Source organism: Paramisgurnus dabryanus, chromosome 18 (genome assembly GCF_030506205.2).
Source record: "Paramisgurnus dabryanus chromosome 18, PD_genome_1.1, whole genome shotgun sequence".
Taxonomy (NCBI): Eukaryota; Metazoa; Chordata; class Actinopteri; order Cypriniformes; family Cobitidae; genus Paramisgurnus; species Paramisgurnus dabryanus.
The window spans coordinates 11276732-11304084 of record NC_133354.1 but is presented as its reverse complement, the minus strand read 5'-3'; the positions used below and the strand labels follow the sequence as shown (position 1 = coordinate 11304084).

At 36.0% G+C, this 27353-nt stretch overlaps 3 protein-coding genes and 1 non-coding gene across 7 annotated transcripts; 3 read left to right on the top strand and 1 right to left on the bottom strand.

The window, feature by feature from the left end:
- The first annotated feature begins 4825 nt into the window (after positions 1-4825).
- LOC135721843 (lysosomal membrane ascorbate-dependent ferrireductase CYB561A3) lies at positions 4826-7167 on the top strand. Of its 2 annotated transcripts, none has more exons than XM_065244285.1 (6): positions 4826-4887; positions 5055-5241; positions 5782-5984; positions 6132-6286; positions 6439-6604; positions 6840-7167. In XM_065244285.1, the coding sequence occupies exons 1-6, from the start codon at positions 4885-4887 to the stop codon at positions 6861-6863; spliced, it is 738 nt and encodes a 245-aa protein (XP_065100357.1). In that variant the 5' UTR covers positions 4826-4884; the 3' UTR covers positions 6864-7167. The 2 variants fall into 2 exon arrangements, with proteins under 2 accessions (XP_065100357.1, XP_065100358.1); XM_065244286.1 differs by having other exon boundaries at positions 4833-4887; positions 5107-5241.
- Positions 7168-7265: 98 nt separating this feature from the next.
- trnaa-ugc (transfer RNA alanine (anticodon UGC)) lies at positions 7266-7337 on the bottom strand. Its single transcript has one exon. It is a non-coding gene; the product is annotated as a tRNA-Ala (tRNA).
- A 529-nt stretch (positions 7338-7866) lies between these two features.
- LOC135721726 (uncharacterized) lies at positions 7867-20710 on the top strand. Its single transcript, XM_065244164.2, has 8 exons — positions 7867-8025; positions 12253-12451; positions 12544-12734; positions 12836-13006; positions 13082-13237; positions 15010-15144; positions 19213-19305; positions 19593-20710. The coding sequence occupies exons 1-8, from the start codon at positions 8011-8013 to the stop codon at positions 20010-20012; spliced, it is 1380 nt and encodes a 459-aa protein (XP_065100236.1). The 5' UTR covers positions 7867-8010; the 3' UTR covers positions 20013-20710.
- A 262-nt stretch (positions 20711-20972) lies between these two features.
- On the top strand, positions 20973-25024 carry mzt2b (mitotic spindle organizing protein 2B). 3 transcript variants are annotated; one of them, XM_065244167.2, is made up of 5 exons: positions 20973-21075; positions 21375-21566; positions 22126-22277; positions 23465-23590; positions 24088-25024. In XM_065244167.2, exons 2-5 carry the CDS (start codon positions 21382-21384, stop codon positions 24231-24233), a joined length of 609 nt encoding a protein of 202 aa, XP_065100239.1. In that variant the 5' UTR covers positions 20973-21075; positions 21375-21381; the 3' UTR covers positions 24234-25024. The 3 variants fall into 3 exon arrangements, with proteins under 3 accessions (XP_065100239.1, XP_065100237.1, XP_065100240.1); XM_065244165.1 differs by having other exon boundaries at positions 23462-23590; positions 24088-25022; XM_065244168.1 differs by lacking the exon at positions 23465-23590 and having other exon boundaries at positions 24088-25022.
- The last annotated feature ends 2329 nt before the right edge of the window (positions 25025-27353 follow it).

Below are 27353 nucleotides of genomic sequence, written 5' to 3'. Positions count from 1 at the left end.
TATTAAACGCATCTTTTGGTCGTATTTTGAGGAATGGACAGAAACAACCAAAACAATCATATGGGTTGAAGGACAAGTTGGAGGCATCTTATACAAGATGTATTCTCTACAGAGGATCTAAGTGATTCATAGCACGTTTCATCTGTCTCCTGCACTGAATTGGACACTGTTGGGTGGCTTTTTCTGACATGTTTCCTGCAATGTATGATTGCATTAATTTGAAGAGGGCTTTGGGTTTGCATGAAAAGGTTTTACGGATACTGGAAAGATAGAATTGGTGGTGTTTGTAATATCCGCCTCTTAAGACCTCTCAAAGCCGCTGCAGGTGTGATAAGTAAGCACAGAGCGGATGCTCATGTCTAGTGTGATTTTGACATCCATGTGTTTTTGCTGCTTTCAATCTCTTTTGTAAAGTCTCATTCAGAATGTGTTTTATTTGAAGTCGTGTCTGATGAATGAAGCAAGGCTGTTGCTGAATCCTGCATTGTTGTTGCCATCACACATGTGTTATTGAGGTCTATCTTTCCTCTCAGTAAATCCTTAACATTATGTTAAGATAAAAAAACAATAGCAAACATAGGGAGACCTTCACCTGTCACTGGCTCATCTGTGACATTTTAAATTCTAAAGCCATTGTTTCATTGTTATGTAAGAACATACACAAACTTCTGATAATACAGATGTGTTACATTTGGGTAGCACATTCCCGCTACTAAAACATTTTGTCAGCATGGCAAGAATTCTTTTACAGTAGTTTGCTTAAGCTCTGAAAAGCTTGCTATGAACTTTATTTTTACTTTTTACATTTTTATTAACATTTTGACTATACACTTTAAACTGTATTTCACTTAAAATTACACATTTTTTTAATTATTACTAATAATAATTACCCTCATGCTGCTGCACGCATGTGACTTCTGAAAATGATATTGAAAGGAGATGTTCCCTAAAGATCCATTTCCTTTTTATCTTTTTAAAATCTGAAGAACCTTCATCACCACAAGAACTTTTGTGAAACAGAAAGGTTCTTTAGAGCCCTTAACTGGCGCTGTCCTGTGAGTGGGAGACCTGAGATTACTTCTGTATTTTGCATGTGAATTTTAAATCTATCACATTGAACTATATATCATTGGAAAGGTCTAAGAATGTAGTTTTTGTATTTCAAAACATTTTAGCAGTAATAATAATGCAGTGACAGTAATTTATTAACTTGTAACAAGAGTATGCAGCAAAGCGTTGACACCTAGTGGCCGTTGTTGGTAAAACCACTAAAGGTGTAATCCAAACCTATTTTTTGTGATAATTTTATGTATAAAATATATACTTTATTGCATAATTTGTATTTATCACAATAAATGTAAATGACTATAAAAAAATTATATTTTCACCTCCGGACTTATGTGAAAAACTGTAAACTGTTTTCTTTAAAACAAAACCAAGATTAGGTTTCTAGACAAACAAAAAAAATGCCAGACTTATATTCATTTAAAGGTGTACAGTTCCTTTTCACCCCCCACCCCAACCCCACAAGGCTGCGCCAGTTAAAGGAAAACACCACCATCCTTACTCGTGTAACTCGTGTAACTACTCATGTAACAGTCTTTAAATAGTTAAACATAGAAGTGTTTGGTGGCTTTTAAATTCATCCCTGTTTGGAGCCATAGGAATGAATTGTGGCTAGGCTAAATGCTAACACATTCACAATGCGCTGTACAAAGATTAAGTGCACGCATTGAAAAAAGATAGGGTTGTATTAATTCACCTAATTTGAGGTAAGAAAATAGTAAAATATTGAAAAGGTGGTGTTTTGCTTTAAGAGTTTTTTTTTAAGGAACCATCTGGCATCGTAAAGAACCTTTATTTGCAGTCATAAAGTGTACAGTGGCCATCCTTAATAGAAAAAATAAGTTTAAATGGTTGAATTTTACACTTAAGATTTCTGAAAGAAGTTGAATGTGCATCTCACATTTGGGTATTAAAGGCGAATTCAATTTGACATCCCTTTCTCCTGTTCAAAATGGTAAATCGTCAAAAACTCTGTGAAAAGTAAAGAGTCCATGTTAAAGCATTTCAATTTGTCTTTAAGACAAATAGACAGGTGGTCTTATAAATTTGTTAAGCACAGTACCATTGTTTATAAAGTCAATTGTGAAGCTTTCATGCATAAAAATCAATAAGACACTTTTGCAACTTGCCTGATAATTTAATTAGTTTCCATTTAAATTGTTTCCAATATATCTCAAAAATGTAATTTGATATAAACCCACGGACATTGAACATCTGCTGTCTTTGCTTAGCCAATGGTAGCACACTTATAGTTAAGCTGTTATCGTTTTCTCTTTGGATTTTCAGAGCATGTGACATTATGTAGTGTGCATTGACATTTGCATCTATTAATGATTTTTTGCGACCAGATGATCTTTTCAAGTTTGAAAAGGTTCTGATACAACTGACGTCTTACCCAAAACGATCACATAAATCACATTTAAAAAAAAAGAGATGGCTCTAAATAATGAACATTGATGAACATTGTATTTGATCAGATTGTTGCCTTCCAGACTTTGATGTTGATTACGTCACTAAAGAGCGGTCTATCGTTTTAAAGGCACCCTTTGCTTTACGCTCAAAATCAAATGTCACTTGAAAAGAACAGAGAGGAACGTGGGCAGTGTAAGGGCAAATAACAAAGAGAAACCCATGGAAATAATAAAAGCACACACTTGAGTAATAGTCAGGATGAAGTCAAAGAATGAAAGGCAATCTTTCTCACAGATGGAGGTCAGACCATCACCGATGAGGTCCTTTTGTCTGTCATACTTGTCTCCACTTCATGCTACAGTGGTCGAACGAAGTACAAACCCATCACAGATGACTCAGCATTGACCCAACTATCACAAAGATGTTTAGAGCATCTAAACGTGTTACATAACTAAACTGTAAAAACACAGTGATGTAAATTTACAGTGATATCTGAATGAATAGGTTGGAGCTCTGTCGACAGTTTGGTTGTAGGTGGTACAACCTAAAAATATGTGTGAAAAGCCATTTATTTTCATGCTATAATGTAGATGCTTTACAGATGTGCATGTGTGAACTAGACTGCAACCATATTGGCATAATATCCATTACAAAAACATATGCTATATTTTTTATAAGAGTATTAATTCTATTTAAATGAGTAAAAACAAAAATACATAAGTCGCAAATTAGTCTTAATGCAACTTAGTCTCTTTCTCAACTTAGAAATACATCATGTAGGCCTACTAAAACCATATGCCTCTTTCATAAGAGTTGTATCTCTTCTGTAAATGCATCTGTATCTGTTAATTATTGAAATCAGTAAACAACATCTAAACAATGAAGATCTGTGTATTTCATGTGTGTTTTACATAAACTTTTATAAGCTGGGACATTATGTGACCATGAAATTGCACTGTGTGACTCCTGAAATATTTTTCCGCTGGTCTTCATTTAAATGTCAATTTAAAAAAAAGCATTGCTATGGGAGTAAATTATCAAAGCCTTTAGGTATTTAAAAGGAAAACTGTCATTCTTCAGATACTGTAAGTCTGTTCTTTGCAAATGTGAGCGAATGACCGATAACTCCTAAATCATTTAGTTCACGTCTAGTGTCCAGTGTAGAGAAAACATGCCATTTAGTTAAAGGTGAGTGAGTATTACCTCTTAGTGGCATTTTAAAAAGCCATCTGTGGAATCTCGTCTCTCTAGCATGGTTTTGTAACACTGACTTGGCATTCTGATCATAAGCATGCTTTACAAACCAAACATAAATATCTTTGTAGTAGTCTTACATCTGCATGACACATCACAGGAAAAGAAAAAAGTTATGTTCCATGAGAAACTGTGCTTATATTTTCATATTTTTTAAGGGGTAATCAAAATAATTTTTACATTGCAAAGCATGGTAGCAATTACCCAAAGAACTGAGACACATTAACCCCTTCAAGTATGTGAGAAATGATTTGTAAAAAAACATAATAAAGAAAAATTATGTAATTTCACATATTAAAGCCTTATTTGACTTTATACCTTTAAAGCTGCAACTTATTCACGGTGATGTCATAATCATTTTAGTTTCCCAAAGAACCATCAAAGGTTCAACACCTTTATTCTTCCAAGTCCTTCCAGTTAAAAGAAATAATTTGCTACTATGAAGGCACATCTAATATTCCAATTATTTACATTGTTAATTTTTTTATTTTATTTGGAAAATATTTTATTCACAAACAAAAATTCTCTAAATCGCAGCTTAACTTTCCACATTTCTTAATCGAAATTGAAACTTTTCTAAAATCCCTTAAATTTGTTAAAAAACAAGAAAAATGAAATATTATGATGACTTTTTCTGTATTACCACTGATTCATAATGTTTTCCTATGTTAACCTGTTAATTTTTTTATTTTTTTTTATTTTTATATTTATTTATTTATTTTTATTGTACTAATTCATCTTTCGGTTATCGTGTTATTGTATTTTATTTGTGAAACTTTACATATATAATTTGTTAATTTTTCATTCCTGTAGAGGTTTGTGTGTATATTCTGTATGTTTTGTGTATTGTTAAATGTTTTAAAGCATTAATAAAAAAAAAATTAAAAACATCAAAGGTTCAGTCTAACAACATTTTTACACTATAAAGTACATTTTGGAGCACGTTTACTTTTAGTAAATGTAGTATAGACACGTATACAAAACTAATGATGTCAGAAAACAACTAGGTCTCTCTTTTAAGATTTCAGACTGAGTTAAGAGCATGCATGACCATGACTTGCATAACATCTTTTAAAAATTCAGGGTCAGACACATAAGAGAGACTGAGAGACAGATCAGTCACATTTACTGAATGACTGCAATCTGAAAAACATGGTAAGATCATTTTTCATATTTGCTAGTGGTTTAATTTGAATGTACCGGTACAGTTAATTTTAACTTAAAATATATAGAATTTAAATATAAATGTATTATGAATGTGCAATTATTCTTTTATTTCTTATGTAAATAACTACACACATCTCTCTCTGTTACACAAACAGATGCATTTGCGAGTATCCTTCAATGTGCTCTACATACTTAGTATGTGTCTAGGGTTTTTGTGTGTGATGTTTGTGTGTCTATGGAGTGGGACCTGGAGAGGAGGTTTTGCCTGGGATGGCTCTTTTCTGCAATTTAACTGGCACCCTGTGCTGATGGTGACAAGTCTGGTGGTACTGTATGGAAACGGTGAGGGATTTACTGTCTCTTCCTATCAAATATGACTGAGAAAAAAACTGAGAACTAAATGACATCAGTACAATGTGTTGTTGGATTTAGTTTAGTACAAACAGCTAATGGACAGTTAAGCTGTGGCCAGTAATCAATATGCAGTATGAATAGTGAGTAATAGAAGCTCTATAGTGAAATAGCTTTTTTTTACTTTTATGATATTTTGACAGGATAAGGGATTGAACATGTACAAATAATAGTTTCTTTATAATAATAGACTTCTTTACCATGGCACACTGCATTGCATTACATTTATGCATTTACCAGATGCAATCCAAAGCAACTGAAACTGAATTTTTATACCGTATTAAAGCCATGACATTTTTCCTGCTGACACAATGCTCTACCAACTGAGGTAGAGATACTTATATAGTATTGGTATAGTGATACAGTACATGTTAAAGAAACATGATTATCAGGCATTTCCATATAACACAGTTATATTCAACCTCATTTATTCAAATTCATTGTCTGTCCTGTCTTGTTTCTGTCTCTTAGCTGTACTCCTGTACCGGGTTCCTCTCCCCTGGAGCAAATGGTGGCGCAAAGTGGCTCATGCAGGGCTGCTGCTGGTTGCAGTTGTGCTCTGTTTGTTAGGCGTGAGCGCTGCTTTTGATTTTCACAGTGCCAACAACATCCCTCACCTGTATTCCCTACACAGCTGGACTGGGATCGTAACAGTGGCCCTGTTCACTTTACAGGTACAACACATTCAGTGTCTCAATTTTATGGTTGATATACTAAAATATTTTCACTGCTCCATGCTTGGTAAAGCTTTATCAGTACTGCATCAAATGTACAATATGCATGACGTTCACTGTATCTTTGTTTTCTCATCATTTTCTCAGTGGTCTGTTGGTTTGGGTGCATTTTTATTGCCCTGGACTCCTTTGGCATTTAAAAGCTTTTTGAAACCTATTCATGTCTGGATGGGCATGGCTATTTTTATCCTGGGTCTTATCTCCAGCCTGTCAGGGATCAATGAGAAACTACTCCTAACTTTGTGAGTGACATAGCTATTTGTTTATCTAGTCCCAATACTGCCTGAACCTTTGAAATATATTTATTATTTAATGTCAGATTATCTCTAGTGTATATTGATGGCAGATTTGTTTAACTATTCAATGCACTATTGTATCTATTGTGTTTTCACAGAGTTGGGGGAAATGGGAGCAATACCGAACCATATAATGCGTTGCCTGCTGAAGCTCTGTTTGCAAACTCATTAGGTATTTTGGTTGCTATGTTTGGGTTGGTGGTGTTGAAAATTCTGTTCAGTAAGGAATGGAACAATACAGAGTTTGAGCAAGAGAGTGACAGGGTATGTGTTATTTTTTATAATTGTAAATATTTATTTTATAATAATAATTAGTACTACTTCTAGTACTACTACTATATTGATAATAATAATACTATGTTAATAATAAAAATAATAATAATAATATACAAAGTGTTGTATTGCAGTTTTTGCTTAAAATTACCTAAGATAACAATTAAATTAAAACTTTTTCTGAGCAGAAAAATGGTTAAAATGTTTCTTTTAAATCTGTTTGTAGCCTTTGCTGGCAGATGCAAGATGAAGACAGAAGCAAACAAAAAAATATATGTTTTGCACAACATCACAGTTCAACATGCAAATCACTTTTGAATCTTGAATTTTCCTGACAATACAGTTTCTAGTGCAAGTTTTGGTTGATATTACTCTTGTGTCAGTGAGGTGATAAGTGTCTGTTCAGCTATTTTATACTTTATTTTATCCTCAAATCCTGAACTTCTTGTAATGAGCTGTTTGAAATGTAATAGTCTTATCAATGTTGGACCTCATGTGGTTAAAAAGAGAATTGCACAAACACTCACTAAATAAAGTTGCATATTTGGTTGTAACTGGTCTTTAACATCTTTTTATGCTATATGTTTAAAAGACATCCGTTGATAGTAACATCCGTAGACTTAAACGAAAAAAGAACTTAAGAGAAGAAAAGTGGAGATGCCGGGGATTGAACCCGGGGCCTCATACATGCAAAGCATGCGCTCTACCACTGAGCTACATCCCCTAGTGGCCGAAATGCTGTAAACTGTGTATTACTAGCTTATGCATTCTAAATATGAGAAAATGTATATATTTATATTATTGATTCAGCGAAGCATTGTCTTTATGAATAAATTGCTAATAAAGACACAGCTCCGTAACTACACACGTGACTACAAATTAATTTTCACGTAAAATAGGTTTTTACATGTTAGCAAGAAAAAACAAACTTTGCAAATAACGTTAACTGTATCTAAGGCTGTTTACACTTGGCATTAACATGCGTATGTAATGTAAAGTGTAACGTTAAGTCTTTCCCGAGTTCAGAGGTCAGATATCGGACTGTCGTTCCAGACGTTAAATTCCGCGATTGATGTGGAAAAAATCCGATTTCCGAGTTGTCTGGAACGCACGAACGCAGCATTAATCTGTGGAGGCGCGACTTCCGGGCTAACTCGATTAAGGTGCTGATTGGTTTAAACTTTCACCGTTTATGACAGTGACCAATGGAATTCATTTACGTTGATTTCTAACAACTACACAAATCGTCATTGCGTCTTGTGTCTGAAAGCTTGCAAGTGGACGTGTGTACACACAGATGACGAACCACACACAACCGCGCTGACACGGGATTTTTGACAGGCTAAAGACTACGAGTAAAGCTGACTTTAAAACAGATTTTTATATGCTTTAAAAGCATGTCAGCCTTTGTGGTGAGTGACATTTAAAACGTAAAACGCTACGCGTTTTGTATTAGCTTGCTAAAACTGTTAGCTTGATTTTTTTGTACAAAAGCTCATATCTTATAAGCTTAAGTATGAATGTAATTTAGGTCCGTGTACCTTCGGATAATTCGTTTATTCGTTTCTGTCTTCAAAACGGAAAAACAAATAAACAGTTCATTTATTACATATTCCACTCTACTCGTGAACATAAAACACCAGTTTTGGGTTTGTTTTTGTCAGAATGTGATCTAATGCATCAAATAAATTTACAATAAAACCAAAACGAAAAATCAAGCATTTTATGATCAAAGTTCGTTTTTGTCCACCGGAAGTTCTCTTGTACTGGCTTGTGAACAGGAGCATTATAAATATTAACATTAAATAGCAACTTAAGGGGAACACTATGTCGCAGTACATCACTTTAGGAAGCGACGGGCACATAAAGTTGCCTGCTGTACTGGAGCGTGAGGGTGTAGCATACACGCGTGTACCAGCGAACAACATTATTATATAATAAAAATATACTATATAATAGGCATATATTATAATATGAATTTAATAAATTTGCAGACATATGCCAATGAAATCATTTTAATAAGGTTGTGCATATGACAGAGCAATCATGCTCTCCTGTAAGTTTTATTCGCTTATACAGTCCCACTTTTAAACTTTTTTCTGCTATTATTATTTATTCGGATATGGCATAAACCGTGATAAAAAAATGTGTAGGCTATTGCCTAAAAAATAAATGCTGCACAAACCTCTTCCACTACATGAGAAAAGATGTGGCTGCGTTGCGATTTCACTGTTTGCAGCATACCGTGTCAAATGCCTATAAGGATTCTTGTGGTGTGGGATTAAATGCGTATAAATACGTCAGGGGTCGGAACTCTGGTCTTCCCTGACGGGAACGGGCGGTCTGGCCTGTGTTTCCCGATAAAATTGAACTTAGCACTTAAGAGCGCTTTCTACGAGCTTTAATGAACGTTAGTTATTCTTTCACGTGCATTTCCCAAAAATGGACTTAATCGCACAATGACTGGCTATACGTTTGTCAAGAGCAAAAATGTCGCATATAGAATGACTCTTAATTGTAGCACAAGCTTGTTAAAAGTTTAGCCTAATGACCTTCACACAATGTTCATCTATTGTTAATAATATTGTTTAATATTGTTCAATGACTAATTGCACGTCTTAATAATTTATGCCATGTGAAATCATCTTTTCTATATTTAGTTAGGACTCATTCCATTGTGAATTGCCTTTTTAAGTTTATAATATTACTTATTTCGCTATCATTGATATATTATTATCTTATGCCTTTCTATGTAATGTTTATTTTACATTTATTTTACCAGCACGGGTGTACACTGTTCTATGCATACTGTACACATTATATTAAGCACAACCTTTGGTCATTATTAACTTCACAATCAAAGAATGGATTATAAGTGCTTAATGATACAATGTCTCTGCAAATATTTAGTCTCCTCAAGTATTGCCTTCTACATTTTAAAGAATAGATGAAAGGCGAAACATCATCACGGTAGAGCTGTGCTACTTAAGTTACGATGCTTTTGGGAAATGCAGCCCTGACTGACAATAGCGCACTCCCGACATCTTTTGACAGCGTTAGCGTTGGCATATCCGCACTTCATTCTGATCACATGTACACCTGCAAGAATGTTTGAAATAGTTTGGCAGAAAATAGGTTTTTATGGTTTTTAGTGATATGTTTATATGTTGCTTAGTGATATGCTTTGCCCTATTTAATGTCTGTTTCTTTGTTATATTTTGCGTTGACCGTGAATGTTTTTTTTAAATATGCCCTGTAAACCTGGCAATATGTTTGCATCCCGATGATGCCACGAGTGCACCTTAAAAGAGAGTAGGAACATTCTTTATAGGCTAAATGTCAGTTAAGCTATAGTTCAGTTAAAAGTTATTTTTTACTAGATACAAACCTACGTTTTCCCTTCATTCATATTTTGCTAATAATTAGTGACAACCGTCGTAGGGAAAAAAAGTTTGGAAAAAAGCATTCTAAGCGGTGAAACACAGAGTGAATTTAAGTCGGTGCACGGTGCGGGACGAAAAAAAAAATGCCGCGTAGACCTCTATTTTAAACCCTAGGTGTGTATGTGTGTGTCTCGAATAAATAATAATAAAAAAAGAAATAACATTCAAAACTCCGACTGTAAGCGAATGAGACATGGGAGCACATTGCAATTCACGCTCTTATTATGGCTGTAATCTGTTACCACAATAGTACTTGTTCTGTTAAAATTATTTATTAGATATTAATATAGTAATGATAGCAATAATAAGTAATAATATAAACTTTAAAAGGCAATGCACAATGGTATGAGTCCAAACTGAATATGGAAAAGAGGATTTCACATAACATAAAATATTAAAAAGTGCAATTAGTCATTGAACAATATTAAACAATATTATTAACAATATTATTACATGCACATTGTGTGAAGATCATTAGGCTAAACTTTTAACAAGCTTGTGCTACAATTAAGAGTCATTCTATAGGCGACATTTCAGCTCTTGACAAACGGATAGCCAGTCATTGTGCGATTAAGTGCATTTTTGGGAAATGCACGTAAAAAAGAATAACTAACGTTCATTAAAGCTCGTAGAAAGCGCTCTTAAGTGCTAAGTTCAATTTTATCGGGAAACACAGGCCAGACCGCCCGTTCCCGTCAGGGAAGACCAGAGTTCCGACCCCTGACGTATTTATACGCATTTTAATCCCACACCACAAGAATCTTTATAGGCATTTGACACGGTATGCTGCAAACAGTAAAATCGCAACGCAGCCACATCTTTTCTCATGTAGTGGAAGAGGTTTGTGCAGCATTTATTTTTTAGGCAATAGCCTTCTAATTTTTTTTATCACGGTGCATGCCATATCCGAATAAATAATAATAGCAGAAAAAAGTTTAAAAGTGGGACTGTATAAGCGAATAAAACTTACAGGAGAGCATGATTGCTCTGTCATATGCACAACCTTATTAAAATGATTTCATTGGCATATGTCTGCAAATTTATTAAATTCATATTATAATATATGCCTATTATATAGTAGGCCTATATTTTTATTATAAAATAATGTTGTTCGCTGGTACACGCGTGTATGCTACACTCTCACGCTCCAGCACAGCAGGCAGCTTTATGTGCCCGTCGCTTCCTAAAGTGATGTACTGCGACATAGTGTTCCCCTTAAATTGCTATTTAATGTTAATATTTATAATGCTCCTGTTCACAAGCGCTCAGTACAAGAGAACTTCCGGTGGACAAAAACGAACTTTGATCATAAAATGCTTGATTTTTCGTTTTGGTTTTATTGTAAATTTATTTGATGCATTAGATCACATTCTGACAAAAACAAACCCAAAACTGGTGTTATATGTTCACGAGTAGAGTGGAATATGTAATAAATGAACTGTTTATTTGTTTTTCCGTTTTGAAGACAGAAACGAATAAACGAATTATCCGAAGGTACACGGACCAATTTACTGCAATAGTAAAGATTTTTGTCATTAATCTAATATGCAAACCAATATGACCTTTTATTGAGCCATTGAAATATAGATACTTGTTTAATGATGCGTTATATATGGTCGTGTAAATAACTTTATTTCATCTAACTTATATCCATTATGCTGCTTAAAGAAAAATGCTTCTTGGAGTGTTGGAACTGTGGTTATAATGTGTTTTGTTTTTTATTTACTGTATTTTGTATTGTTGATAAATTTACTGCCTGTGGGCCAATGCAGTTTTATGCAGTAATGCTGATGTTTACCACAAGAGGCTCCTAAAGGTTGAAATAACTGCTTGAAAGAATAAAACACCTACAGTTTCAGGGATAGTTCACCCAAAAATGAAAATTTTGTCGTCATTTACTCACTCTCATTTTGTAAATGATGACCAAATTGATCATGAGCCCCATTGACTTCCATAGTATTCTTTCTTCCTACTATGGAAGTCAATGTGGCTTATGATCGGTTCAGTTTTAAACAAAGACATTTATGCAGGTTTGTAACAACATGAGAATGAGTAAATAATCACAAATTCTTGGGTGAACTATCCCTTTAACACATTTGCATGTTCATTTCTGCTTAAATGAAAAAAATCTAAACTATTCATAAACTTTGTGCAATATTAAAATATGCATTTATATTGTTTTTACTTGTTGTTTAGGCCCACCCATCGGTTCGCATTAGGGGAACAGAGCACACGTACACTCCTGTGCTGTGTCAGGACGAGAAATGTGCAGGACAGGAGAAAGGGGTGCACATGCACTGTCCACTGTGTTCTGTGGCTGAGTCTTACCAAGATCCCATAATCCATCGAGCTCACTTCCGCATCAAGCACGTAGACAAAGGCATTGACTTTGCTGGTGAATGCTGTAGACTCACTGTTTATATTTTATCTAGTTATTTAGTTCGTTTATGTAAAAATTAAACCTCTAACAACATATTTTCTAAACAGGCTTGAAGGTGCTACGCTGCTGTAATCATTGTGAGATTGTGGGCACTATTAAAGGAGAAAAGAAGTTTAAAGGCGCTCATTGGCACTGCTATCGCTGTAGAAATGGTTTCAATAGGAGGGATGAGGCCATCAAACACTTTAAGACGCATTTCCGAAATCCCCAAACTACATTCCAGATCCAAGTCACACAGGTAGGGGTGGATAGCTAGACCTGTGTTAGATATTGCATTTGTTCCTTGTTCAAAAATATTCTAATCAATGTTGAAAATACTCTGCATGTGTGCTCACCCAGAACGTTAACTGCCGGCAATATTATGGTGAAAGTTCAGAGGCTCACACTAAAGCATATGAAGGGATGGCAGTTAGTCTTGGACCAGGTGGAGATGGAGTTAGCATTGGATCCATCTTAACCCAGCCCATCCTTACCACTGGTACAGAAACCCTGTTGACTGTGGAGCCAAAGGTAAACAACACTCGAGGCATGTGCATTAGCAGGTTAAATTTGATTTTAACTACTTTTTTTACTACTCCTTTAAAGGAAGAATGTGAGAGAAATGGAGTCCAATTGGGTGCTGAGGAGGATGTGGACTCCGTCCACAATGCTATTGGGACACAGACCCTTGTTCTGATGGATCCTGATGGACAGGGAAGCAGTGTTATTTATGACACGCATACCGGTATACTCACTGAACAGGTATTCACTATACACATTAAATACTGGAACTTATGCCTATTCATAGTTTCATTTTGTTTTGAAAACTGTTTTTTTAAAATATGCAAAAGAAAATGCCACTAAGATTTGTTTGCAGAGGTGTATAGTACTTAAGTATTTTTACTTTCTACAAAAAAGTAAATTTTCAAGTATTCGTATTTTAATTAGGGATGCACCGAATCCAGGATTCGGATTCGGCCGAATACTGGGCTTTTTGACAGGGTTCGGGTTCGGACGAATCTTAGATTTTTTTTCCACCGAACCGAACAAATTGACTTTGTACTGGCAAAATTTCAGGCTACCAAAAACTGAAGAGTGCCTGCCCGAAGGGCTACCAGGGATTTTGAAATTTTGCGAGCCCTGTAATGGAATAAGGATGCGAGTAGGATTCGGTATTCGGTTTTGGCCGAATCTTAAACAGTGGATTCGGTATTCGGCCGAACCCAAAAAATCTGGATTCGGTGCATCCCTAATTTTAATTGTATACACCTCTGTTTGTTTGTTATTTTACTACTTAAATATTTTTGGCTCTGCAACTGTGTGTATATGTAATAAGCAGTTTTATGCTGTGCAAGTTTAAGGGCCCTATCATACACCCGGAGCAAAGCAAGTTTTTTTGCTTTTTTTTTACTAGTCACGTTGTTTAAATAGCAAATGCATTTGCGCACATTTGTTCTAGACAATTCCTAGAATAGCGTTTGTAATGCTACTTCTTCTGTGGCACAATTGGAGTTTCTGCACAAGAGCGCCCTCTGGCTTTTGGATGTGGCGGCATTTCACCGTAATGCATTCAAATTCATTCTTTGAGAAAATGCGCATTTGCACGATAAATTGTTACAGCCCTAATAACGATTTTTAAAGAGAACCAAAGCTCTAATTACACAAATAACCATTATAACAAATTAAACACAGTGCAATTTTTTTAACACCAATCTTAACTCTTTCACCGCCAGCGTTTTTAAAAAAAGTTGCCAGCCAGCGCCAGCGTTTTTCATGATTTTCACCAAAGTTTAATGCCTTCCAGAAAATGTTCTTCTTTAAATAAATAAACATACAATATACCAAATGAAAGAACAGACCCTCTGCTTTCAAACAAAAAAAAAACCGTTTCATCCTACCTTTAGTGGTTCTTTTGCAATCAGCTTTTGAATATGGGTAGGTTTTTGCAAAAACACCATATTTTGAGCAAAAAGCAAAAATAATTCCATATTTGTGACGGACTTTTCATAGAGATCCCATTCAGAGCGATCTTTAAAACAGACACGGACATGCAGCAGCTTGCCATAGGGCAATACTTCCGGTTTAAAAAAGTTGCGGAAGGGCGCCACCTGGTGGATAATAGCGGTATTGCGGAAAGACGGAAAATCTCGTCATTGGCGGGGAAGCGTTTTCTCTTAATTGACGAGATATCTCGTCAATGGCGGGGAAAGAGTTAAATGTGTCTGTTTACAGTTTTTCGGTTACATGTAAATAGGCATTCCGCCTTGCCGTGAGCGCAGCTGGCTTTTAAAGGGGATGAGAGATTAGACTCTCATTCGTTTATTGCACGTTACGCCCAAAACACATCCATTACTCATTGGAAAAATAGGAACAACCCTTTCAGACTGTGTGCCAGACGCATAGACCATTTCCCCATCTTTAACTTGGCAAAAGTGAATTCGGACACGCCCTAAATGCACTTGCACCGTGCGCTTTAGTCCATGAACTTAGATCATTAAAATGGGGCATCAAGTGATTTATCATTGTGATTTCAGGGGGTAGAAGGATTGGAACAGAGCTTGCTACAGAAACGACTCCTGGACCTCCACCAGCAAAACGACACACTACGTCAAGAAAAGGAGAGTGTGGAGAAGACATTACGTGCTGAGATTAAACAGCTTAAAGAACAGGTATACCTTTTGGAAAAATAAAAAATATTGAGTTGTGCCTTCAATTGCTTGTAAAACCATATTCACTTTTTTCTATATTACTTCACTAAAGCCCCTTTTACACACAGATTACACTTAATATGCGGGAAATGTATTCAGGATTTGTCAGAAGATCATTCGATTTTGGTTCATTAAAACTGACATTTATTTGGGACGTGTTTGTGTTCACAAAGAAGGCACAATGGCCCTCATTTATCATTCTTGCCTAGAAACGGGCGTATATGTTGGCGTAAGATTATGCTTACACTCCTCTCACCGCCTAAATTATGAAACTGTGCGTACCGTTGATATTCAGGTGTACGCAATATCTGCCCTTCATAAATGCCGCGGCCGAAAACGAGCGTCATTAGAATAACAAGCCCATATAAATTCAAGTCTCCGCCTCCCCCACGCCCTCATTTTACGCCATTGACACACGAAAGACGGCAAAGAAGAGAATCCGGGGAAGTGAAAAGAAACAAAATTGTTTTATTTGGCAGTTTAAAGAGTGGGATTAAAGACACATTAATAATTGGATGACAATTTGTAATATTCTTATTATTTTTTTTATTATTAATTGATATTTAGAAGAATAATTATTTATTATTATTATTATTTACTGTTGCCTACATCTAAATTCTATGTCTGCTTAATGGTTCAGTTAATTTTTTTTATATAATATTTTAAAATGATGTAGTAACTTTTGTAGTGTGTTGTTCTGTATTTACATACAGTTGTTTGTTAGCAGTATCTTAGATCCAGTTTGATACGGAGCTCCGGATATAATTCAAATTAACAATTTGTTTCCACGACATCCACATGTTTTAGCTAAGCTAATTCATAATTTGAAGTAATAATAATTGTAATAGTAATTACGAAATATTATAATAATTAATTTCAAGGAACAAACTGTTGAATATTGGGAACAAATTCTAAATTTAGGGCCATACTTTAGACTAAATAAGAAAAAGAAGTGTCCATAGCATAAAAAATTATTCGTGGCCATAATTTTGTCCGCATGTCATCATGATCGGATTTACGGCTCCATTCAACACAAGCATTTTACCTTACCTCATCTGTATTTATTTATCATCGAATGGTACGTAACTAGCTTACCTTTTATTGCATTACCATGTTTTCGTAGCACATCCTGTGCTTTCTTGCAATGTGCCGCTTCAGATTCCAGGAAGAATATTTGCTAACTCTTTACAGTCTCTCCGCAGTCCCTTTCAATTTTTTCTTCCTGCTCAATCTTAACTTTGATTTTTACTTTACGTTTATGTATAAGGCTTGAATTCCATAACTTATTGCTAGACGTTTTTACAGATTCTCGAACTAGCAAATTATCAAAGGGCGTTCTGGGTTCAACGAGCGGTGCTGAGGGAGCGGAATTTTCGGAAAGGCGCTTTGATGGTAATATTACCGCACCGCTCAACGCTCCGGTCCCGCTAAGCTCCGTTCACATGCTCGCTCTGAAACATCAGGTAAAGCGCACAGGCTCTCAACTGAAGGAATACATATGCATACAAATCAAATGCTTTGGTAAAGTCTCACAAATTAAACATTGAAGTAGCCTACATGTTGCATAAAAATAAACACTGAAGTTTATAATGACTATGTTTTTGTTTTTTACAGTGGGTCATAATATATCATATATTTTAGTTTGTCAGTGCGTTTTGTGGTGTTAGGAATTGTTTGCGCATTTCTGCACTAACTCAAAATGTGCGTACACCACCTCCTGAGCTGGCGTAGGATTTGAGCGTGCCGTACGCCAACGTCCATATTGATAAATCTCAAAGTCACCGTGGTTTTGGGTGTACGCAAGGTGTACGCTGGAAATTTGGTGTACGCACTTTTGATAAATGAGGGCCATTGTGCTTTGTGAAAGGGGTTTATTGTCCAACTGAATTGAGAGAGCGAATTCGGACAGTGCACAGGAAGCGCTGTTGCATCTTCAGGGACACTACGGGGTGTTGAGAATACATCCATTGTACTTTTGTTATTGCAGTGATTTATGGGATTGATTAAGTAAGGGATAATGTAGAGGCAGCCGGTAGTTATTGGGAAATAAGCCCCGACAGTGTGATCAGGACCCGACGCGAAGCGGAGGGTCTTGTATCACACTGAAGGGGCTTATTTCCCAATAACTACCGGCTGACTCTACATTATCCCGCTTATTACACGGCTACTTGCCACATAAGAAAAAAAACTGGACATGAATATGAATTTGAAACATTTTATTGACATATTTGTTTTAAATTAACATTTTTATCCTTCCGCGAAACTTTGCACAGATGCATAAAATGATCGTAATACCTTATTAAGATCCTCTGCTTCATACTTGTCTGTCTCCATTTTTTTCTCTTTAACCAGTCTTTGAGAAGTTTTAATGCCCATTCTGTATTTTTTTGTGTGTTGGCTTCGCTGTCATGCTCTATTTTGTCAAGTTCAGTCTCAGTAAGCTCTCTGTGTCTTGTCGTGGTTGTCGAGTGTTTGTCACAAGATGGCGCCAAACAGACAGTAATCTTTATTGATCTTTATTGGCGCGGAGCGATTTTACTCGTGGAAGTAGTCCGGCTATGCGTTATTATTTTGGAGCGGTTATTATTCGAAAAGAACGAACCTGCAAATGTCTCAACTGACCAATCAGAATCAAGCATTCCAGAGAGCCGTGTAATAAGTGCAATTAATAGTGTCCACTATGGTAATGTACTGTACCACTACAAAGTAGCTGCAATCTCAAATAGTGCACTATATAGTAGGGGAGAGAGGGGCATAACCTAACGCTTTTTGGTTTTGGCTCAATCATTCAAAAAATATTTGAGTTTAATTAATTATATTTTTACATAAGCAACACACACATCTCTGCTACAAAGGAACATTTGAAGTTTGTTTCTAGTATTTACCATTCTTGGACAATTACACCAAACATGACAGAAGTGCAAACGTTACAACTTACCCCATAGGTGGGGTTAATTGTAACAGGCAGGGGGTTAGTTGTAACACTTGCTAAAAATTACGTTTGCAGGCAAATATTTCAATACTATTTTGTCTATATACTTGAAGTGGATATTGTTTATATATCTGTCTATAATACAGTTATAAGCTACACTGTATTCATTCATCAAGTCCTTTTCTAACAATAGTTCAATTATAAATGGATACAAATGTCTAAATATGTGAGAAAACGCAGCACAATTATGAAAAAACATTTTTTTTATATGTGACCCAGTCTGTAATAACCATACTACAGTTTCAAAATCAAATTCTGAGATAATGAGCATCAAAGTCTGATTTTAGCCATTCATTTCATTATGATTTCAATCTTTGATGTGACCTTATTCAATCAATATTAAAGATATGAACAAAAATACATTTGATACATGATTTTTATAAGACAGGCACATTTATTTTGTTGTCAGCCAGCAATTATTAGTGTGTAGCCTATTTAAAACAATGGCAAGAATTATGCTAACGTTAGCGGTTATCATATCGTAAGTGCTGAGGGGTTAGTTGTAACACAGAGTTTCAATTAACCCAACTGCGTCAAAATATTTTCAAGCCCACCAAAAATTTGCTAAGAGCTGAAAACATATTTCAAAACGATGCTATGTTTTAGTCAACAAGACACTGATTAATATGACATAGCATTGGATTTGGTATCTTACACAACCAACTTAGAAACTGAAAAAAAAACATATGATGAAAAAATTTACTTGCATGCCACCAAAACACTCATTCATCAATAATTCTCTGGAAAAACATTCTACATTTCCAATAATTTGCGGGAGATCGTCTTTTGGCAGCATGAAAAAAATACCGGTAAAACAAAATGCTCAACCTTGTGCAACAATGTAAACAGTCCATGTTACAACTAACCCCGTGTTAGTTTTTGCCCCGGGCACCCCTATGTGGGGACACAGCTTCATCCTCAACCTATGTCTAAACATTTTCTAAAATTTAATACAGACATAGATTAAAAATTATTCTTTTACATTTATACACTCAGTACTCGGCTCTTACTGATGTTCTCACTTACTGTCTTTTTAGGTTGCAAGCTTGGTTCAATCTAATGTAAGGATGTTTGAGAAACTGCAAGCATATCAATCCCCAGACCACAGCCAGCAAAAGGTGGCCAAGCTTGTAAGTATTCTGATTGTATATGTGTGGAAGGGATAGGGTTAAAGGGATTTGCTAATCAGAAATGTATTGTGATCACAACCCATTGTGCTATTTAACAAAGCACTTAACTTTATGTAGCTCCACAGGTGGCTGCTCTTGTAGTAAGTGTTACTATTAGTTTTTTCTCTTTGATTAGTTATTACATAGCTATGTGTGAGGCATACTAATAAGTGGTACATTTACTTTATGAAAAAATACTTTAAAACAGTGGGCTTACAGGCTTATTTTGGTTTTCTTTTTTTCGTTAGATGGAAAGCCTTGAAGCTCAGCACAAAGAGCTACTACAGGCACAGCTTGCTTCACTCAAAAGAGAGATCCTGCCGGAAACAGACCACATGACGATTAATGGCCACAAGGAGGCACCAGAGCTCAGTGTGGATGTGGAGGAGCAGCAGACAAAACCTGTCAGTAGTACTTTAGAGGACATGGATGTACAACTACAAACCAATCAGCGTGAAGCATTGAAATCCTCAGAGTTAGTGACAGCTGATACAGTGCCCTGTTTGGAGAGTCCCAGCTTGGACATAGATTTGCCAAACACTGGCTTGACCACAAGGGTTTTGGAAGATAAACAAAAAGCGTCATTGTCCCCTGTGTTGTCTAAGAAGCGTAGCTCTGTGGATGACACAGAAGAGACTGTCGAAACCAAAGTACAGAGAATCTGCTGAGTTATTTTATGTTAGCACATTTTTTAGTACTGTTATGCTTTACTTGCAATGGCCACATATTTGCAAGTCAGAAATAATCTGTCCGTAATCTTTTCTTGTCTAAATGCATTTTAATTTAATTTGGCCTTTCCAGTAGTGGGCAAAAAATCTACATTTCTGTGATCTATATATTTTAATGTTTCTTGTCTATGCTTATTTATATGCTGCCAATATACCCTGTGGATTGTTGATGTATATTTAAATATTAATGTAACATGATAGGATTTAAGGTGTACTAAAATATACTCAGATAGTCTTATTTTTTAAACTATTGTTGTTGATGTCTGTATTAGAACTAGTTTAGAGATACAATAGTTACAAAACACTAAAAGAAGAATACTAAGGGTTATACATTTATAACCCATTAAACATTTTGGGATAATTATTAAGAATTAATGTTAAATGCTTTATTCTGATCATTGGTATGCATTATTTTTCGATAAATGCACACCTATCTCAACAAATTAAAATAATCATCAGAACATGTCTGTGGTAACCGTATTATAAGCGGAATAATTGACTCCGGTCCTTTGAATTATTTGAAAATAATGCTGTGCTTCACGTCGTGCCACATTACCACCTTATTTTTTGAATAATTCACCGGCCTTCCGTCAATTATTCTTAATAAAACTGGTACATTTTCTGTGTCATTTATTTATCTGAATTGAATTGAATCTACACCTAAAAGCCTTGTCAAATTTCAAAAAGTTTCAAATTATTGTTAGTACACAAATGTCTTTGGTAACATTTAAAAATGCAAAGTTTTAAATGTGCTTTAAAGGTTCCTTGTAGTTGAAAATGGTTCTTCACACTCAATCTCATGTGTAATATATCATAACTGATGAAATTTTGGGAAGTTTTTTAGACTTTTACCAAGCATTCCCAGTGGAAAAAAAACTCTTGAATTTCGTACCCCAGGCCGGCAGGTGGCAGTAAAGATCCAGCTTGGCGTTTATAAGCAATAAAATAAACTTGAAGGAAGACCGCTGCTACCTTACCACTGATAACTGTCGCTCCTAATATTGTAAGTATCTTTTTAAAATGTTAATGTTTGATTTATAGCTTTATCCACATGTCAATCAATGTAAGAAATCAAAGCTTAGTACAGTTAAATTGTATCACTGAATTTGTTTAAATTGTAATCGTGCAGTCATTCAAACATCTTGGATGTTTACATTGGACATTCATAACCAGCCCATATGTTATGCATCAATTAAATCCATTCACACACTTGTTTATTTTGTGTTGCATATGAAGAGTAAAGTATTTATCATTAGTAAGATGTAACGCAGAGATGGATTGTGTTTTGTGTTGCTTTTTTAGGTGACGCATGTCACAACCAGCGCAGCCGGGCGCAATGCCTTCCGCACCCGACTCTCCATCTCTCAGCGTGACCGTCAGCGGAAATGTGCAGAAATATAACATCAAGAAGAAAAAGGTTTTAAATGCGGAGGAGACTGAACTATTTGAGCTCACGCAGGCTGCTGGGATAGTCATGGATCAAGAGGTTTTTAAGTGAGTTATAGAAACAGAGATATATTTGCATTTCCAGCTTATGTTTTGGTTGACACCCCTACTAAACAAACCCCAGCTAAAACCAGCCTAAGCTTGTTGGATGGTTTAAGCTGGTCTTACAGCCTGGGTTTAGGTGGTTAAGCAGACTGGATTTAGAGGGGCTTGGGTCTTAGCTGGTCTCAAACCAAGCTTATCAATCTTACAGCTTGGTCATGCTGGGTTAAGCTGGTGGGTCAGCTGGTCTTTCAGCCTGACCGGCTAAAAAGTGGCGAAAACCCCTCTAAAACCAGCCTGCTACACCAGCTAAAACCAGGCTGGGGGACCAGCTAAAACCAGCCAAAATCTTAGGCTGGTTTTAGCTGGATTTTACAGTATGGACAACCACTTGTTGTTTTCTTTTGGGCAAGATTATTAACTTCATGTTGTCTTTGGATTGTAATTAATGTTTGAATAAATAGAAAACATAATACGCTTTCCATTTAATAAAAAATAAGATTCTTTGCAGGGAAAAACTTGGATTTCAGTTTTTTAAATGTGTGTTATGTTACTGGTTCTGCAGGATCATAGTGGACTTGTTAAAGATGAACGTTGCTCCTCTGGCAGTATTTCAGACTCTGAAAGCCATGTGTGCAGGACAGAAGGTCTCTGAAACATCTGCTGGTGAAACATCAACAGCATCTCATACAACCACTGCACCTTCAGAGTCTAGAGGTGAGTGACTATAGCTAAACCAAGTCCTGTTTGTAAAGGAGTATAACCTGATTCTGGTTGGAAAACTGGTTACATCCAGCAAGATGTATTTAAAGAATATATTTGAATGTAATAATTTATACAATCTTAAATTTTGATTCGTTTTTCCACTGCATGGTACGGCTCACTTTTCGGGGTTACACTTTGTACAGTACCTAGTACCTGGTACTTCATTTAGTACCACTTGGTTGATGTTCCAAGCGAATCGTACAGACACTGACAGACATTGGTCAAAGATGGTCACTACCAGCGTCGTTTAGCTTACCCTCATGTGCCATCCAGGAAACCAAAAGATGAAAAACATCCACATGCTGAGAATCAAAAACACCATTCCATCGTGTTGTGTGTTTTATTTGTGTCACATTTATGATGATGTCACAGCAGTAGAGGTGGTGCAACTATATTGATAAGCTAATTATTCTACCCACTTTGAAGCAATACTAAACTGCAGTGTAAAAACAAACTCAGACAAAACAAACCTGGCACGGTTGTGCTGAGCCTAGTCGTCTTACACAGTGGAAAAATGCTATAAGCTATCTTGGGGTGTATCATTGTTTCAGAATGTAGCTCATCATAAGTTGGATGAAATGCTTTGTTTGGTCCCTACACTCTTCCTTAGGAAGGAAAATGCCTTAAAATTTCAGTGAATATACGTTTTTTTTATAATTATTTTACTGTTCTGCTTTAAAATATTGCATGAGATAATGAAGTTTGTTTAACTTAGTTTGGGAGGATCATGTTCATGTGATCAAACCAATAAGCACGAAGAGGTGTCTATGTATAGCCGTCACTCACCTCTGTCCTGTGACAGTTTTTGCAGCATTCTTCCTACACCCTATCGCAGGGGTGGGGAACCCTGGTCCTGGAGGGCCACTGTCCTGCAGAGTTTAGTTCCAACCCTAATTAAAAACACCTGATTTGTGAGCTAACTTATTTTAATTTTTCTCTTTTCAGTAACGGCTCATGTATTAGCATTTTTTGAATGTTTATCCATCAATGCAGAATGACTGGTTATGTATTTGTCTTATTGTGGGAACTGTACTGATCCTATCCTAAGCATCTTCTAGTTTCTCCTCTGATTCTCTTCATATTTTTTTTGTGGAGCTGCTTTTTTATTTTGGTGATCTGTGTATGACTTCCCATAGAAGAGGAGTGTGTTGTCTCTGGAAAGAGTGCTAAAACTACAGCCCCTCCCTCTGCTTCTGTGTCCCGCCCACCAAGGGGAGGGGCTAAGATAGTCGTCTACAGTGCGGGTGACACAAGTGCTCCTCAAGGTTTTCCTGCATTCTCTCTCTCTTTTAGCTTGCGTCTTTTCAATTTTTTACTATATGTCATTTCAATTTTGAAGAAGATTGTTTCAATACTCTCTCATGCACATTTCTCATGCTAACATAACTAATTTCTGCTCTAGTTTCATAGTGATGTATACATCTTTTCATCCTTATGCGTCGCTCATAGTGGCTGTGATTGTGGGCTCACTTCTCTGCTTACAGGGTAAAAAACCCTAGATCTGCTTCATGTGCCTCATGGACTGTAACTTTCATCCACCTAGAGACTTGTGTGTCAAATGTGACACTAATTCACTTCTTAACCATCATTCTGCCACCAGCATTGAAAAACATGCATGTTATAAACACTTGTATTCACATATTTTGCCTTTGCATCATTTGTGTACGCTGTATGCACCTGGTTTGCTGTAAGTCGCATTTTAAAACAGGCAATGTATTATTATTTATAACATGTTATTCTATTTTGTGTGTTTGTGATTCAGTACGTGGTAAAACGGGGCAAGGGGAGAAAACCACAAGAGATGGTTCTAGTCAGCGGGTGCCACGCCAAGTCAGCGCCACCAGGGGACAGAAGAGCGCCAAGAGCTCTGGCAGTAGCAGCTCTTCTTCTCAGCTCACCTCCAACTAAAATTCTACATAAATTAACACGTACTTAACAAGAGTTAAGTTACATTCATTTGTTGTGTTAAAAAAACTTTTTTACTGTAAATAAAGATAGTTGTTCTTAAAAAATAAATTTAACTTTCTCCTTCGGGATGCCTTGAAAAAACGTTCATTTGCATTTTGCCAGAGAGACTGTAGCTGAAGCTAATTTATTAAATTTCGTATGCCATATTTTAAGTGGTGGTGTTGCTAGTGGGACCATGAGATCATAACCATGGTTAACACCTTTCACACCTAAAGAATAGTTTGTAAAAGAAACAACGTTTTTAGTGCAACTTTCCATTTTTTAAATTCAGTGGCACAAACGTTTATAAACCTGATTTCTTTGTTTTAAACACATGTGATATATTTCACACAGTTGTGTACTTACATTATCCCAAAAAAATTTGTATTTTCATTGGTTTCCGCTTGTAGAAACCATAGCAACACGTGTGGATAAATGTGGAAGTGCAGGTTATACAGCATCCAGCACACAGCTGTTACGCGTTGCAGCTAAATCATTACGGTGGCATAACATGATATAATTAAGTGTACAGGTAATATTTAGTATAACCTCATCTGTAAATGTGATTAGCAAATTCCATATGACTGGGTGGTGAAAACAACGTATCCCATAGTTCCACTCTTCTTCATAAAATCATTAAGCTTTGCCTTTGTTTTGAAACTGCAAGTGTTAAAATCCTACATATTGTGCCTTTAAAGCACAAAACTTAGTGGTGTGTGCTACAATTGAATTTATGTAAATTGCAAAATAAACACTTTTTATATGAAAAATGTGTCTGATTTCATGTTTTTAGGCCAGATGGCTTTACTGACTGAAGAAGTTTTACATGCGTACTTTACAGTGCACAGTAAAACAGTGCCAAGGTCATGGTAAACCACTTCACTTCCAAGGCATACCGGTAGGCCTATAGTCTTTTATTTGTTCAAGAATGTCTTATTAGTATGAACAGCAGATATAAAAGTTGTTTATTAAGAATTAGCGTCAGTCTTAAAGTAAACGTGTAGAAATGCTATTATAATTTCTTTTGAAATTTTTGACTAAAATTTGTGTCAGAGTATCCAAAATACCCGCTAAAGGAAATGTACTACCACAGCACTATAGCAGTATATTACATTGCAATGTCACAGCATTGCCAACAAAAAGTCTTAAAACTGATAACATACATGGTGTTTTTAATGTCATCCTAAAAAGTTGCATCATGCATGTAAAGATCACATGTTATTTTGAAAATTGCTGTGCTTATTAATGACAGGCAGACTTTCAGGGAACACAGTATTTGGCTAAATAAGACTAAAATATTTGGATGTGACACATGGTAAGTTTTGAATGCTTATATCTTTCTAAATATGAATTTTATCAATGATTTGGCATACACTAGATTAGGAATATCCTTCAAGGCTAACAAATTCATGCTTGAAGGAACACTCCACGTTTTTTGAAAATAGGCTCATTTTCCAGCTCCCCTAGAGTTAAACATCTTAGTTTTATCGTTTTGGAATCCATTCAGCCGATCTCCAGCTCTGGCGGTACAACTTTTAACATAGCTTAGCACAATCCATTGAATCTAATTAGACCATTAGCATCACGCTCAAAAATGACCAGAGTTTTGATATTTTTCCTATTTAAAACTTGACTTTTCCATAGTTACATCGTGTACTAAGACCGACGGAAAATTGAACTGCACTAAGCATACTTGTCAAGTTTTGGATTTGAAAATACTGGAAATTTTCCAGGCCCACCGCAAGCAGTCCCACCAGCCCAACCAAGCTCCAGTATCCCTTACATTTTAAGACAGGTGTTATAGCCTAAATGAAAACACAAAAGGGTATGCATGAAGAGCTTTTATTTAAAGGTATTTGCATATTTTCTGTTCATTTAACATCGCTTGTTTTTACATTTTATTTTCATTCCCCACATTCTTTTCATATGGCTTTTCTTTTACAGTTTTTCTTTTTATTTCACATAACTTCACTCTCTTTTTTGGCACACAGCATTGCCATTTTTACCTCTGCACGTGACCTGGTCTGCCTCTGTGGCATTTTTCGTAACGATTGCTGACATCGCCTGGGCATGTTTTTGTACCTCTAGCCGCACTTGTGCTTGGCGGATTTCTTGTGCATCATTCCTTCCCCCATGTGAGATGCTAAAGTCGCAGTAACAAAACTTACAAAACGCTGTTCTAAAAAACTGTTCTAAAACTCAACTTTTAATTAAACAAAACATATTGAATGATACAACGTAGTGCTGTTCATTAGTAGCCTTATTTTTTTTAGGTTTAATTCCACAGAATTCATGATAAATTAATTTATTTTATAAAATGTCATAAAACTGGGGCCCCCTGGCACCATCTTGCGGCCCCGGCCCCCAGTTTGAGAACCACTGGTATTGGCTACTGTAGGAGGCTGTTATCACGATGCTAGTGACCGAGCGAATGTTTTTCTTACTCTGCCGGGGAATTGTTATTTTTTTAATATCACAGGTTAAAATACAGGAGATTTACAGAAAATAATAATACGAGAAGACAGTGGGAAAAAATACGGGACTTTCCCGGCCAAAACGGGATACTTGACAGGTATGGCAACATGTTGTTAATGGTCTAATCAGATTCAATGAATTATGCTAAGCTATGCCAAAAGTGGTACCAGACCCGGAGATCGGCTGAATAGGTTTCAAAACCGTAAAACTCAGATGTTTAACTCTAGCAGAGCTGAAAAATGAGCCTATATTATTTTCAAAAAAAGTGTAGTGTCCCTTTAAAGCAATGTAATTTTGATTTAATAGAGACTTACTGCTTTTCTAAGTATAGCCATATAGCTGTGCCTGTGTGCCTCACGTAAACATAAGTAATTTAAAATGTGTCTATATTAAAATAATAGTTCCAACAAAACAACAGAACGATCTTTTTCACACAGGTTTTCTGGACACGCCCACTGCCCAGCGGCCAATTACCATTGGTTGTTCACATATTTTAGTCCCGCCCCATTGTTCGCGGCAAAACCTAGCATGTTACAGAGCTCGTGCTGCTAAAAACTGAAAAATGTGAGGTTGAATGCACCACAATGTTCAAACTTTTCAAATACA

Coding starts and splice junctions, on each gene's coding strand:
- LOC135721726 (XM_065244164.2), top strand. Junction 12,452..12,543: donor CAAAGGCATTGACTTTGCTG/GTGAATGCTGTA, acceptor TTTTCTAAACAG/GCTTGAAGGTGCTACGCTGC. Junction 13,007..13,081: donor TGTTGACTGTGGAGCCAAAG/GTAAACAACACT, acceptor ACTCCTTTAAAG/GAAGAATGTGAGAGAAATGG.
- LOC135721843 (XM_065244285.1), top strand. Junction 5,242..5,781: donor GGTGGTACTGTATGGAAACG/GTGAGGGATTTA, acceptor TCTGTCTCTTAG/CTGTACTCCTGTACCGGGTT. Junction 6,605..6,839: donor TTGAGCAAGAGAGTGACAGG/GTATGTGTTATT, acceptor ATCTGTTTGTAG/CCTTTGCTGGCAGATGCAAG.
- mzt2b (XM_065244165.1), top strand. CDS start 21,382: ATGTCACAACCAGCGCAGCCGGGCGCAATGCCTTCCGCACCCGACTCT. Junction 22,278..23,461: donor TGCACCTTCAGAGTCTAGAG/GTGAGTGACTAT, acceptor GACTTCCCATAG/AAGAGGAGTGTGTTGTCTCT. Junction 23,591..24,087: donor TGACACAAGTGCTCCTCAAG/GTTTTCCTGCAT, acceptor TTTGTGATTCAG/TACGTGGTAAAACGGGGCAA.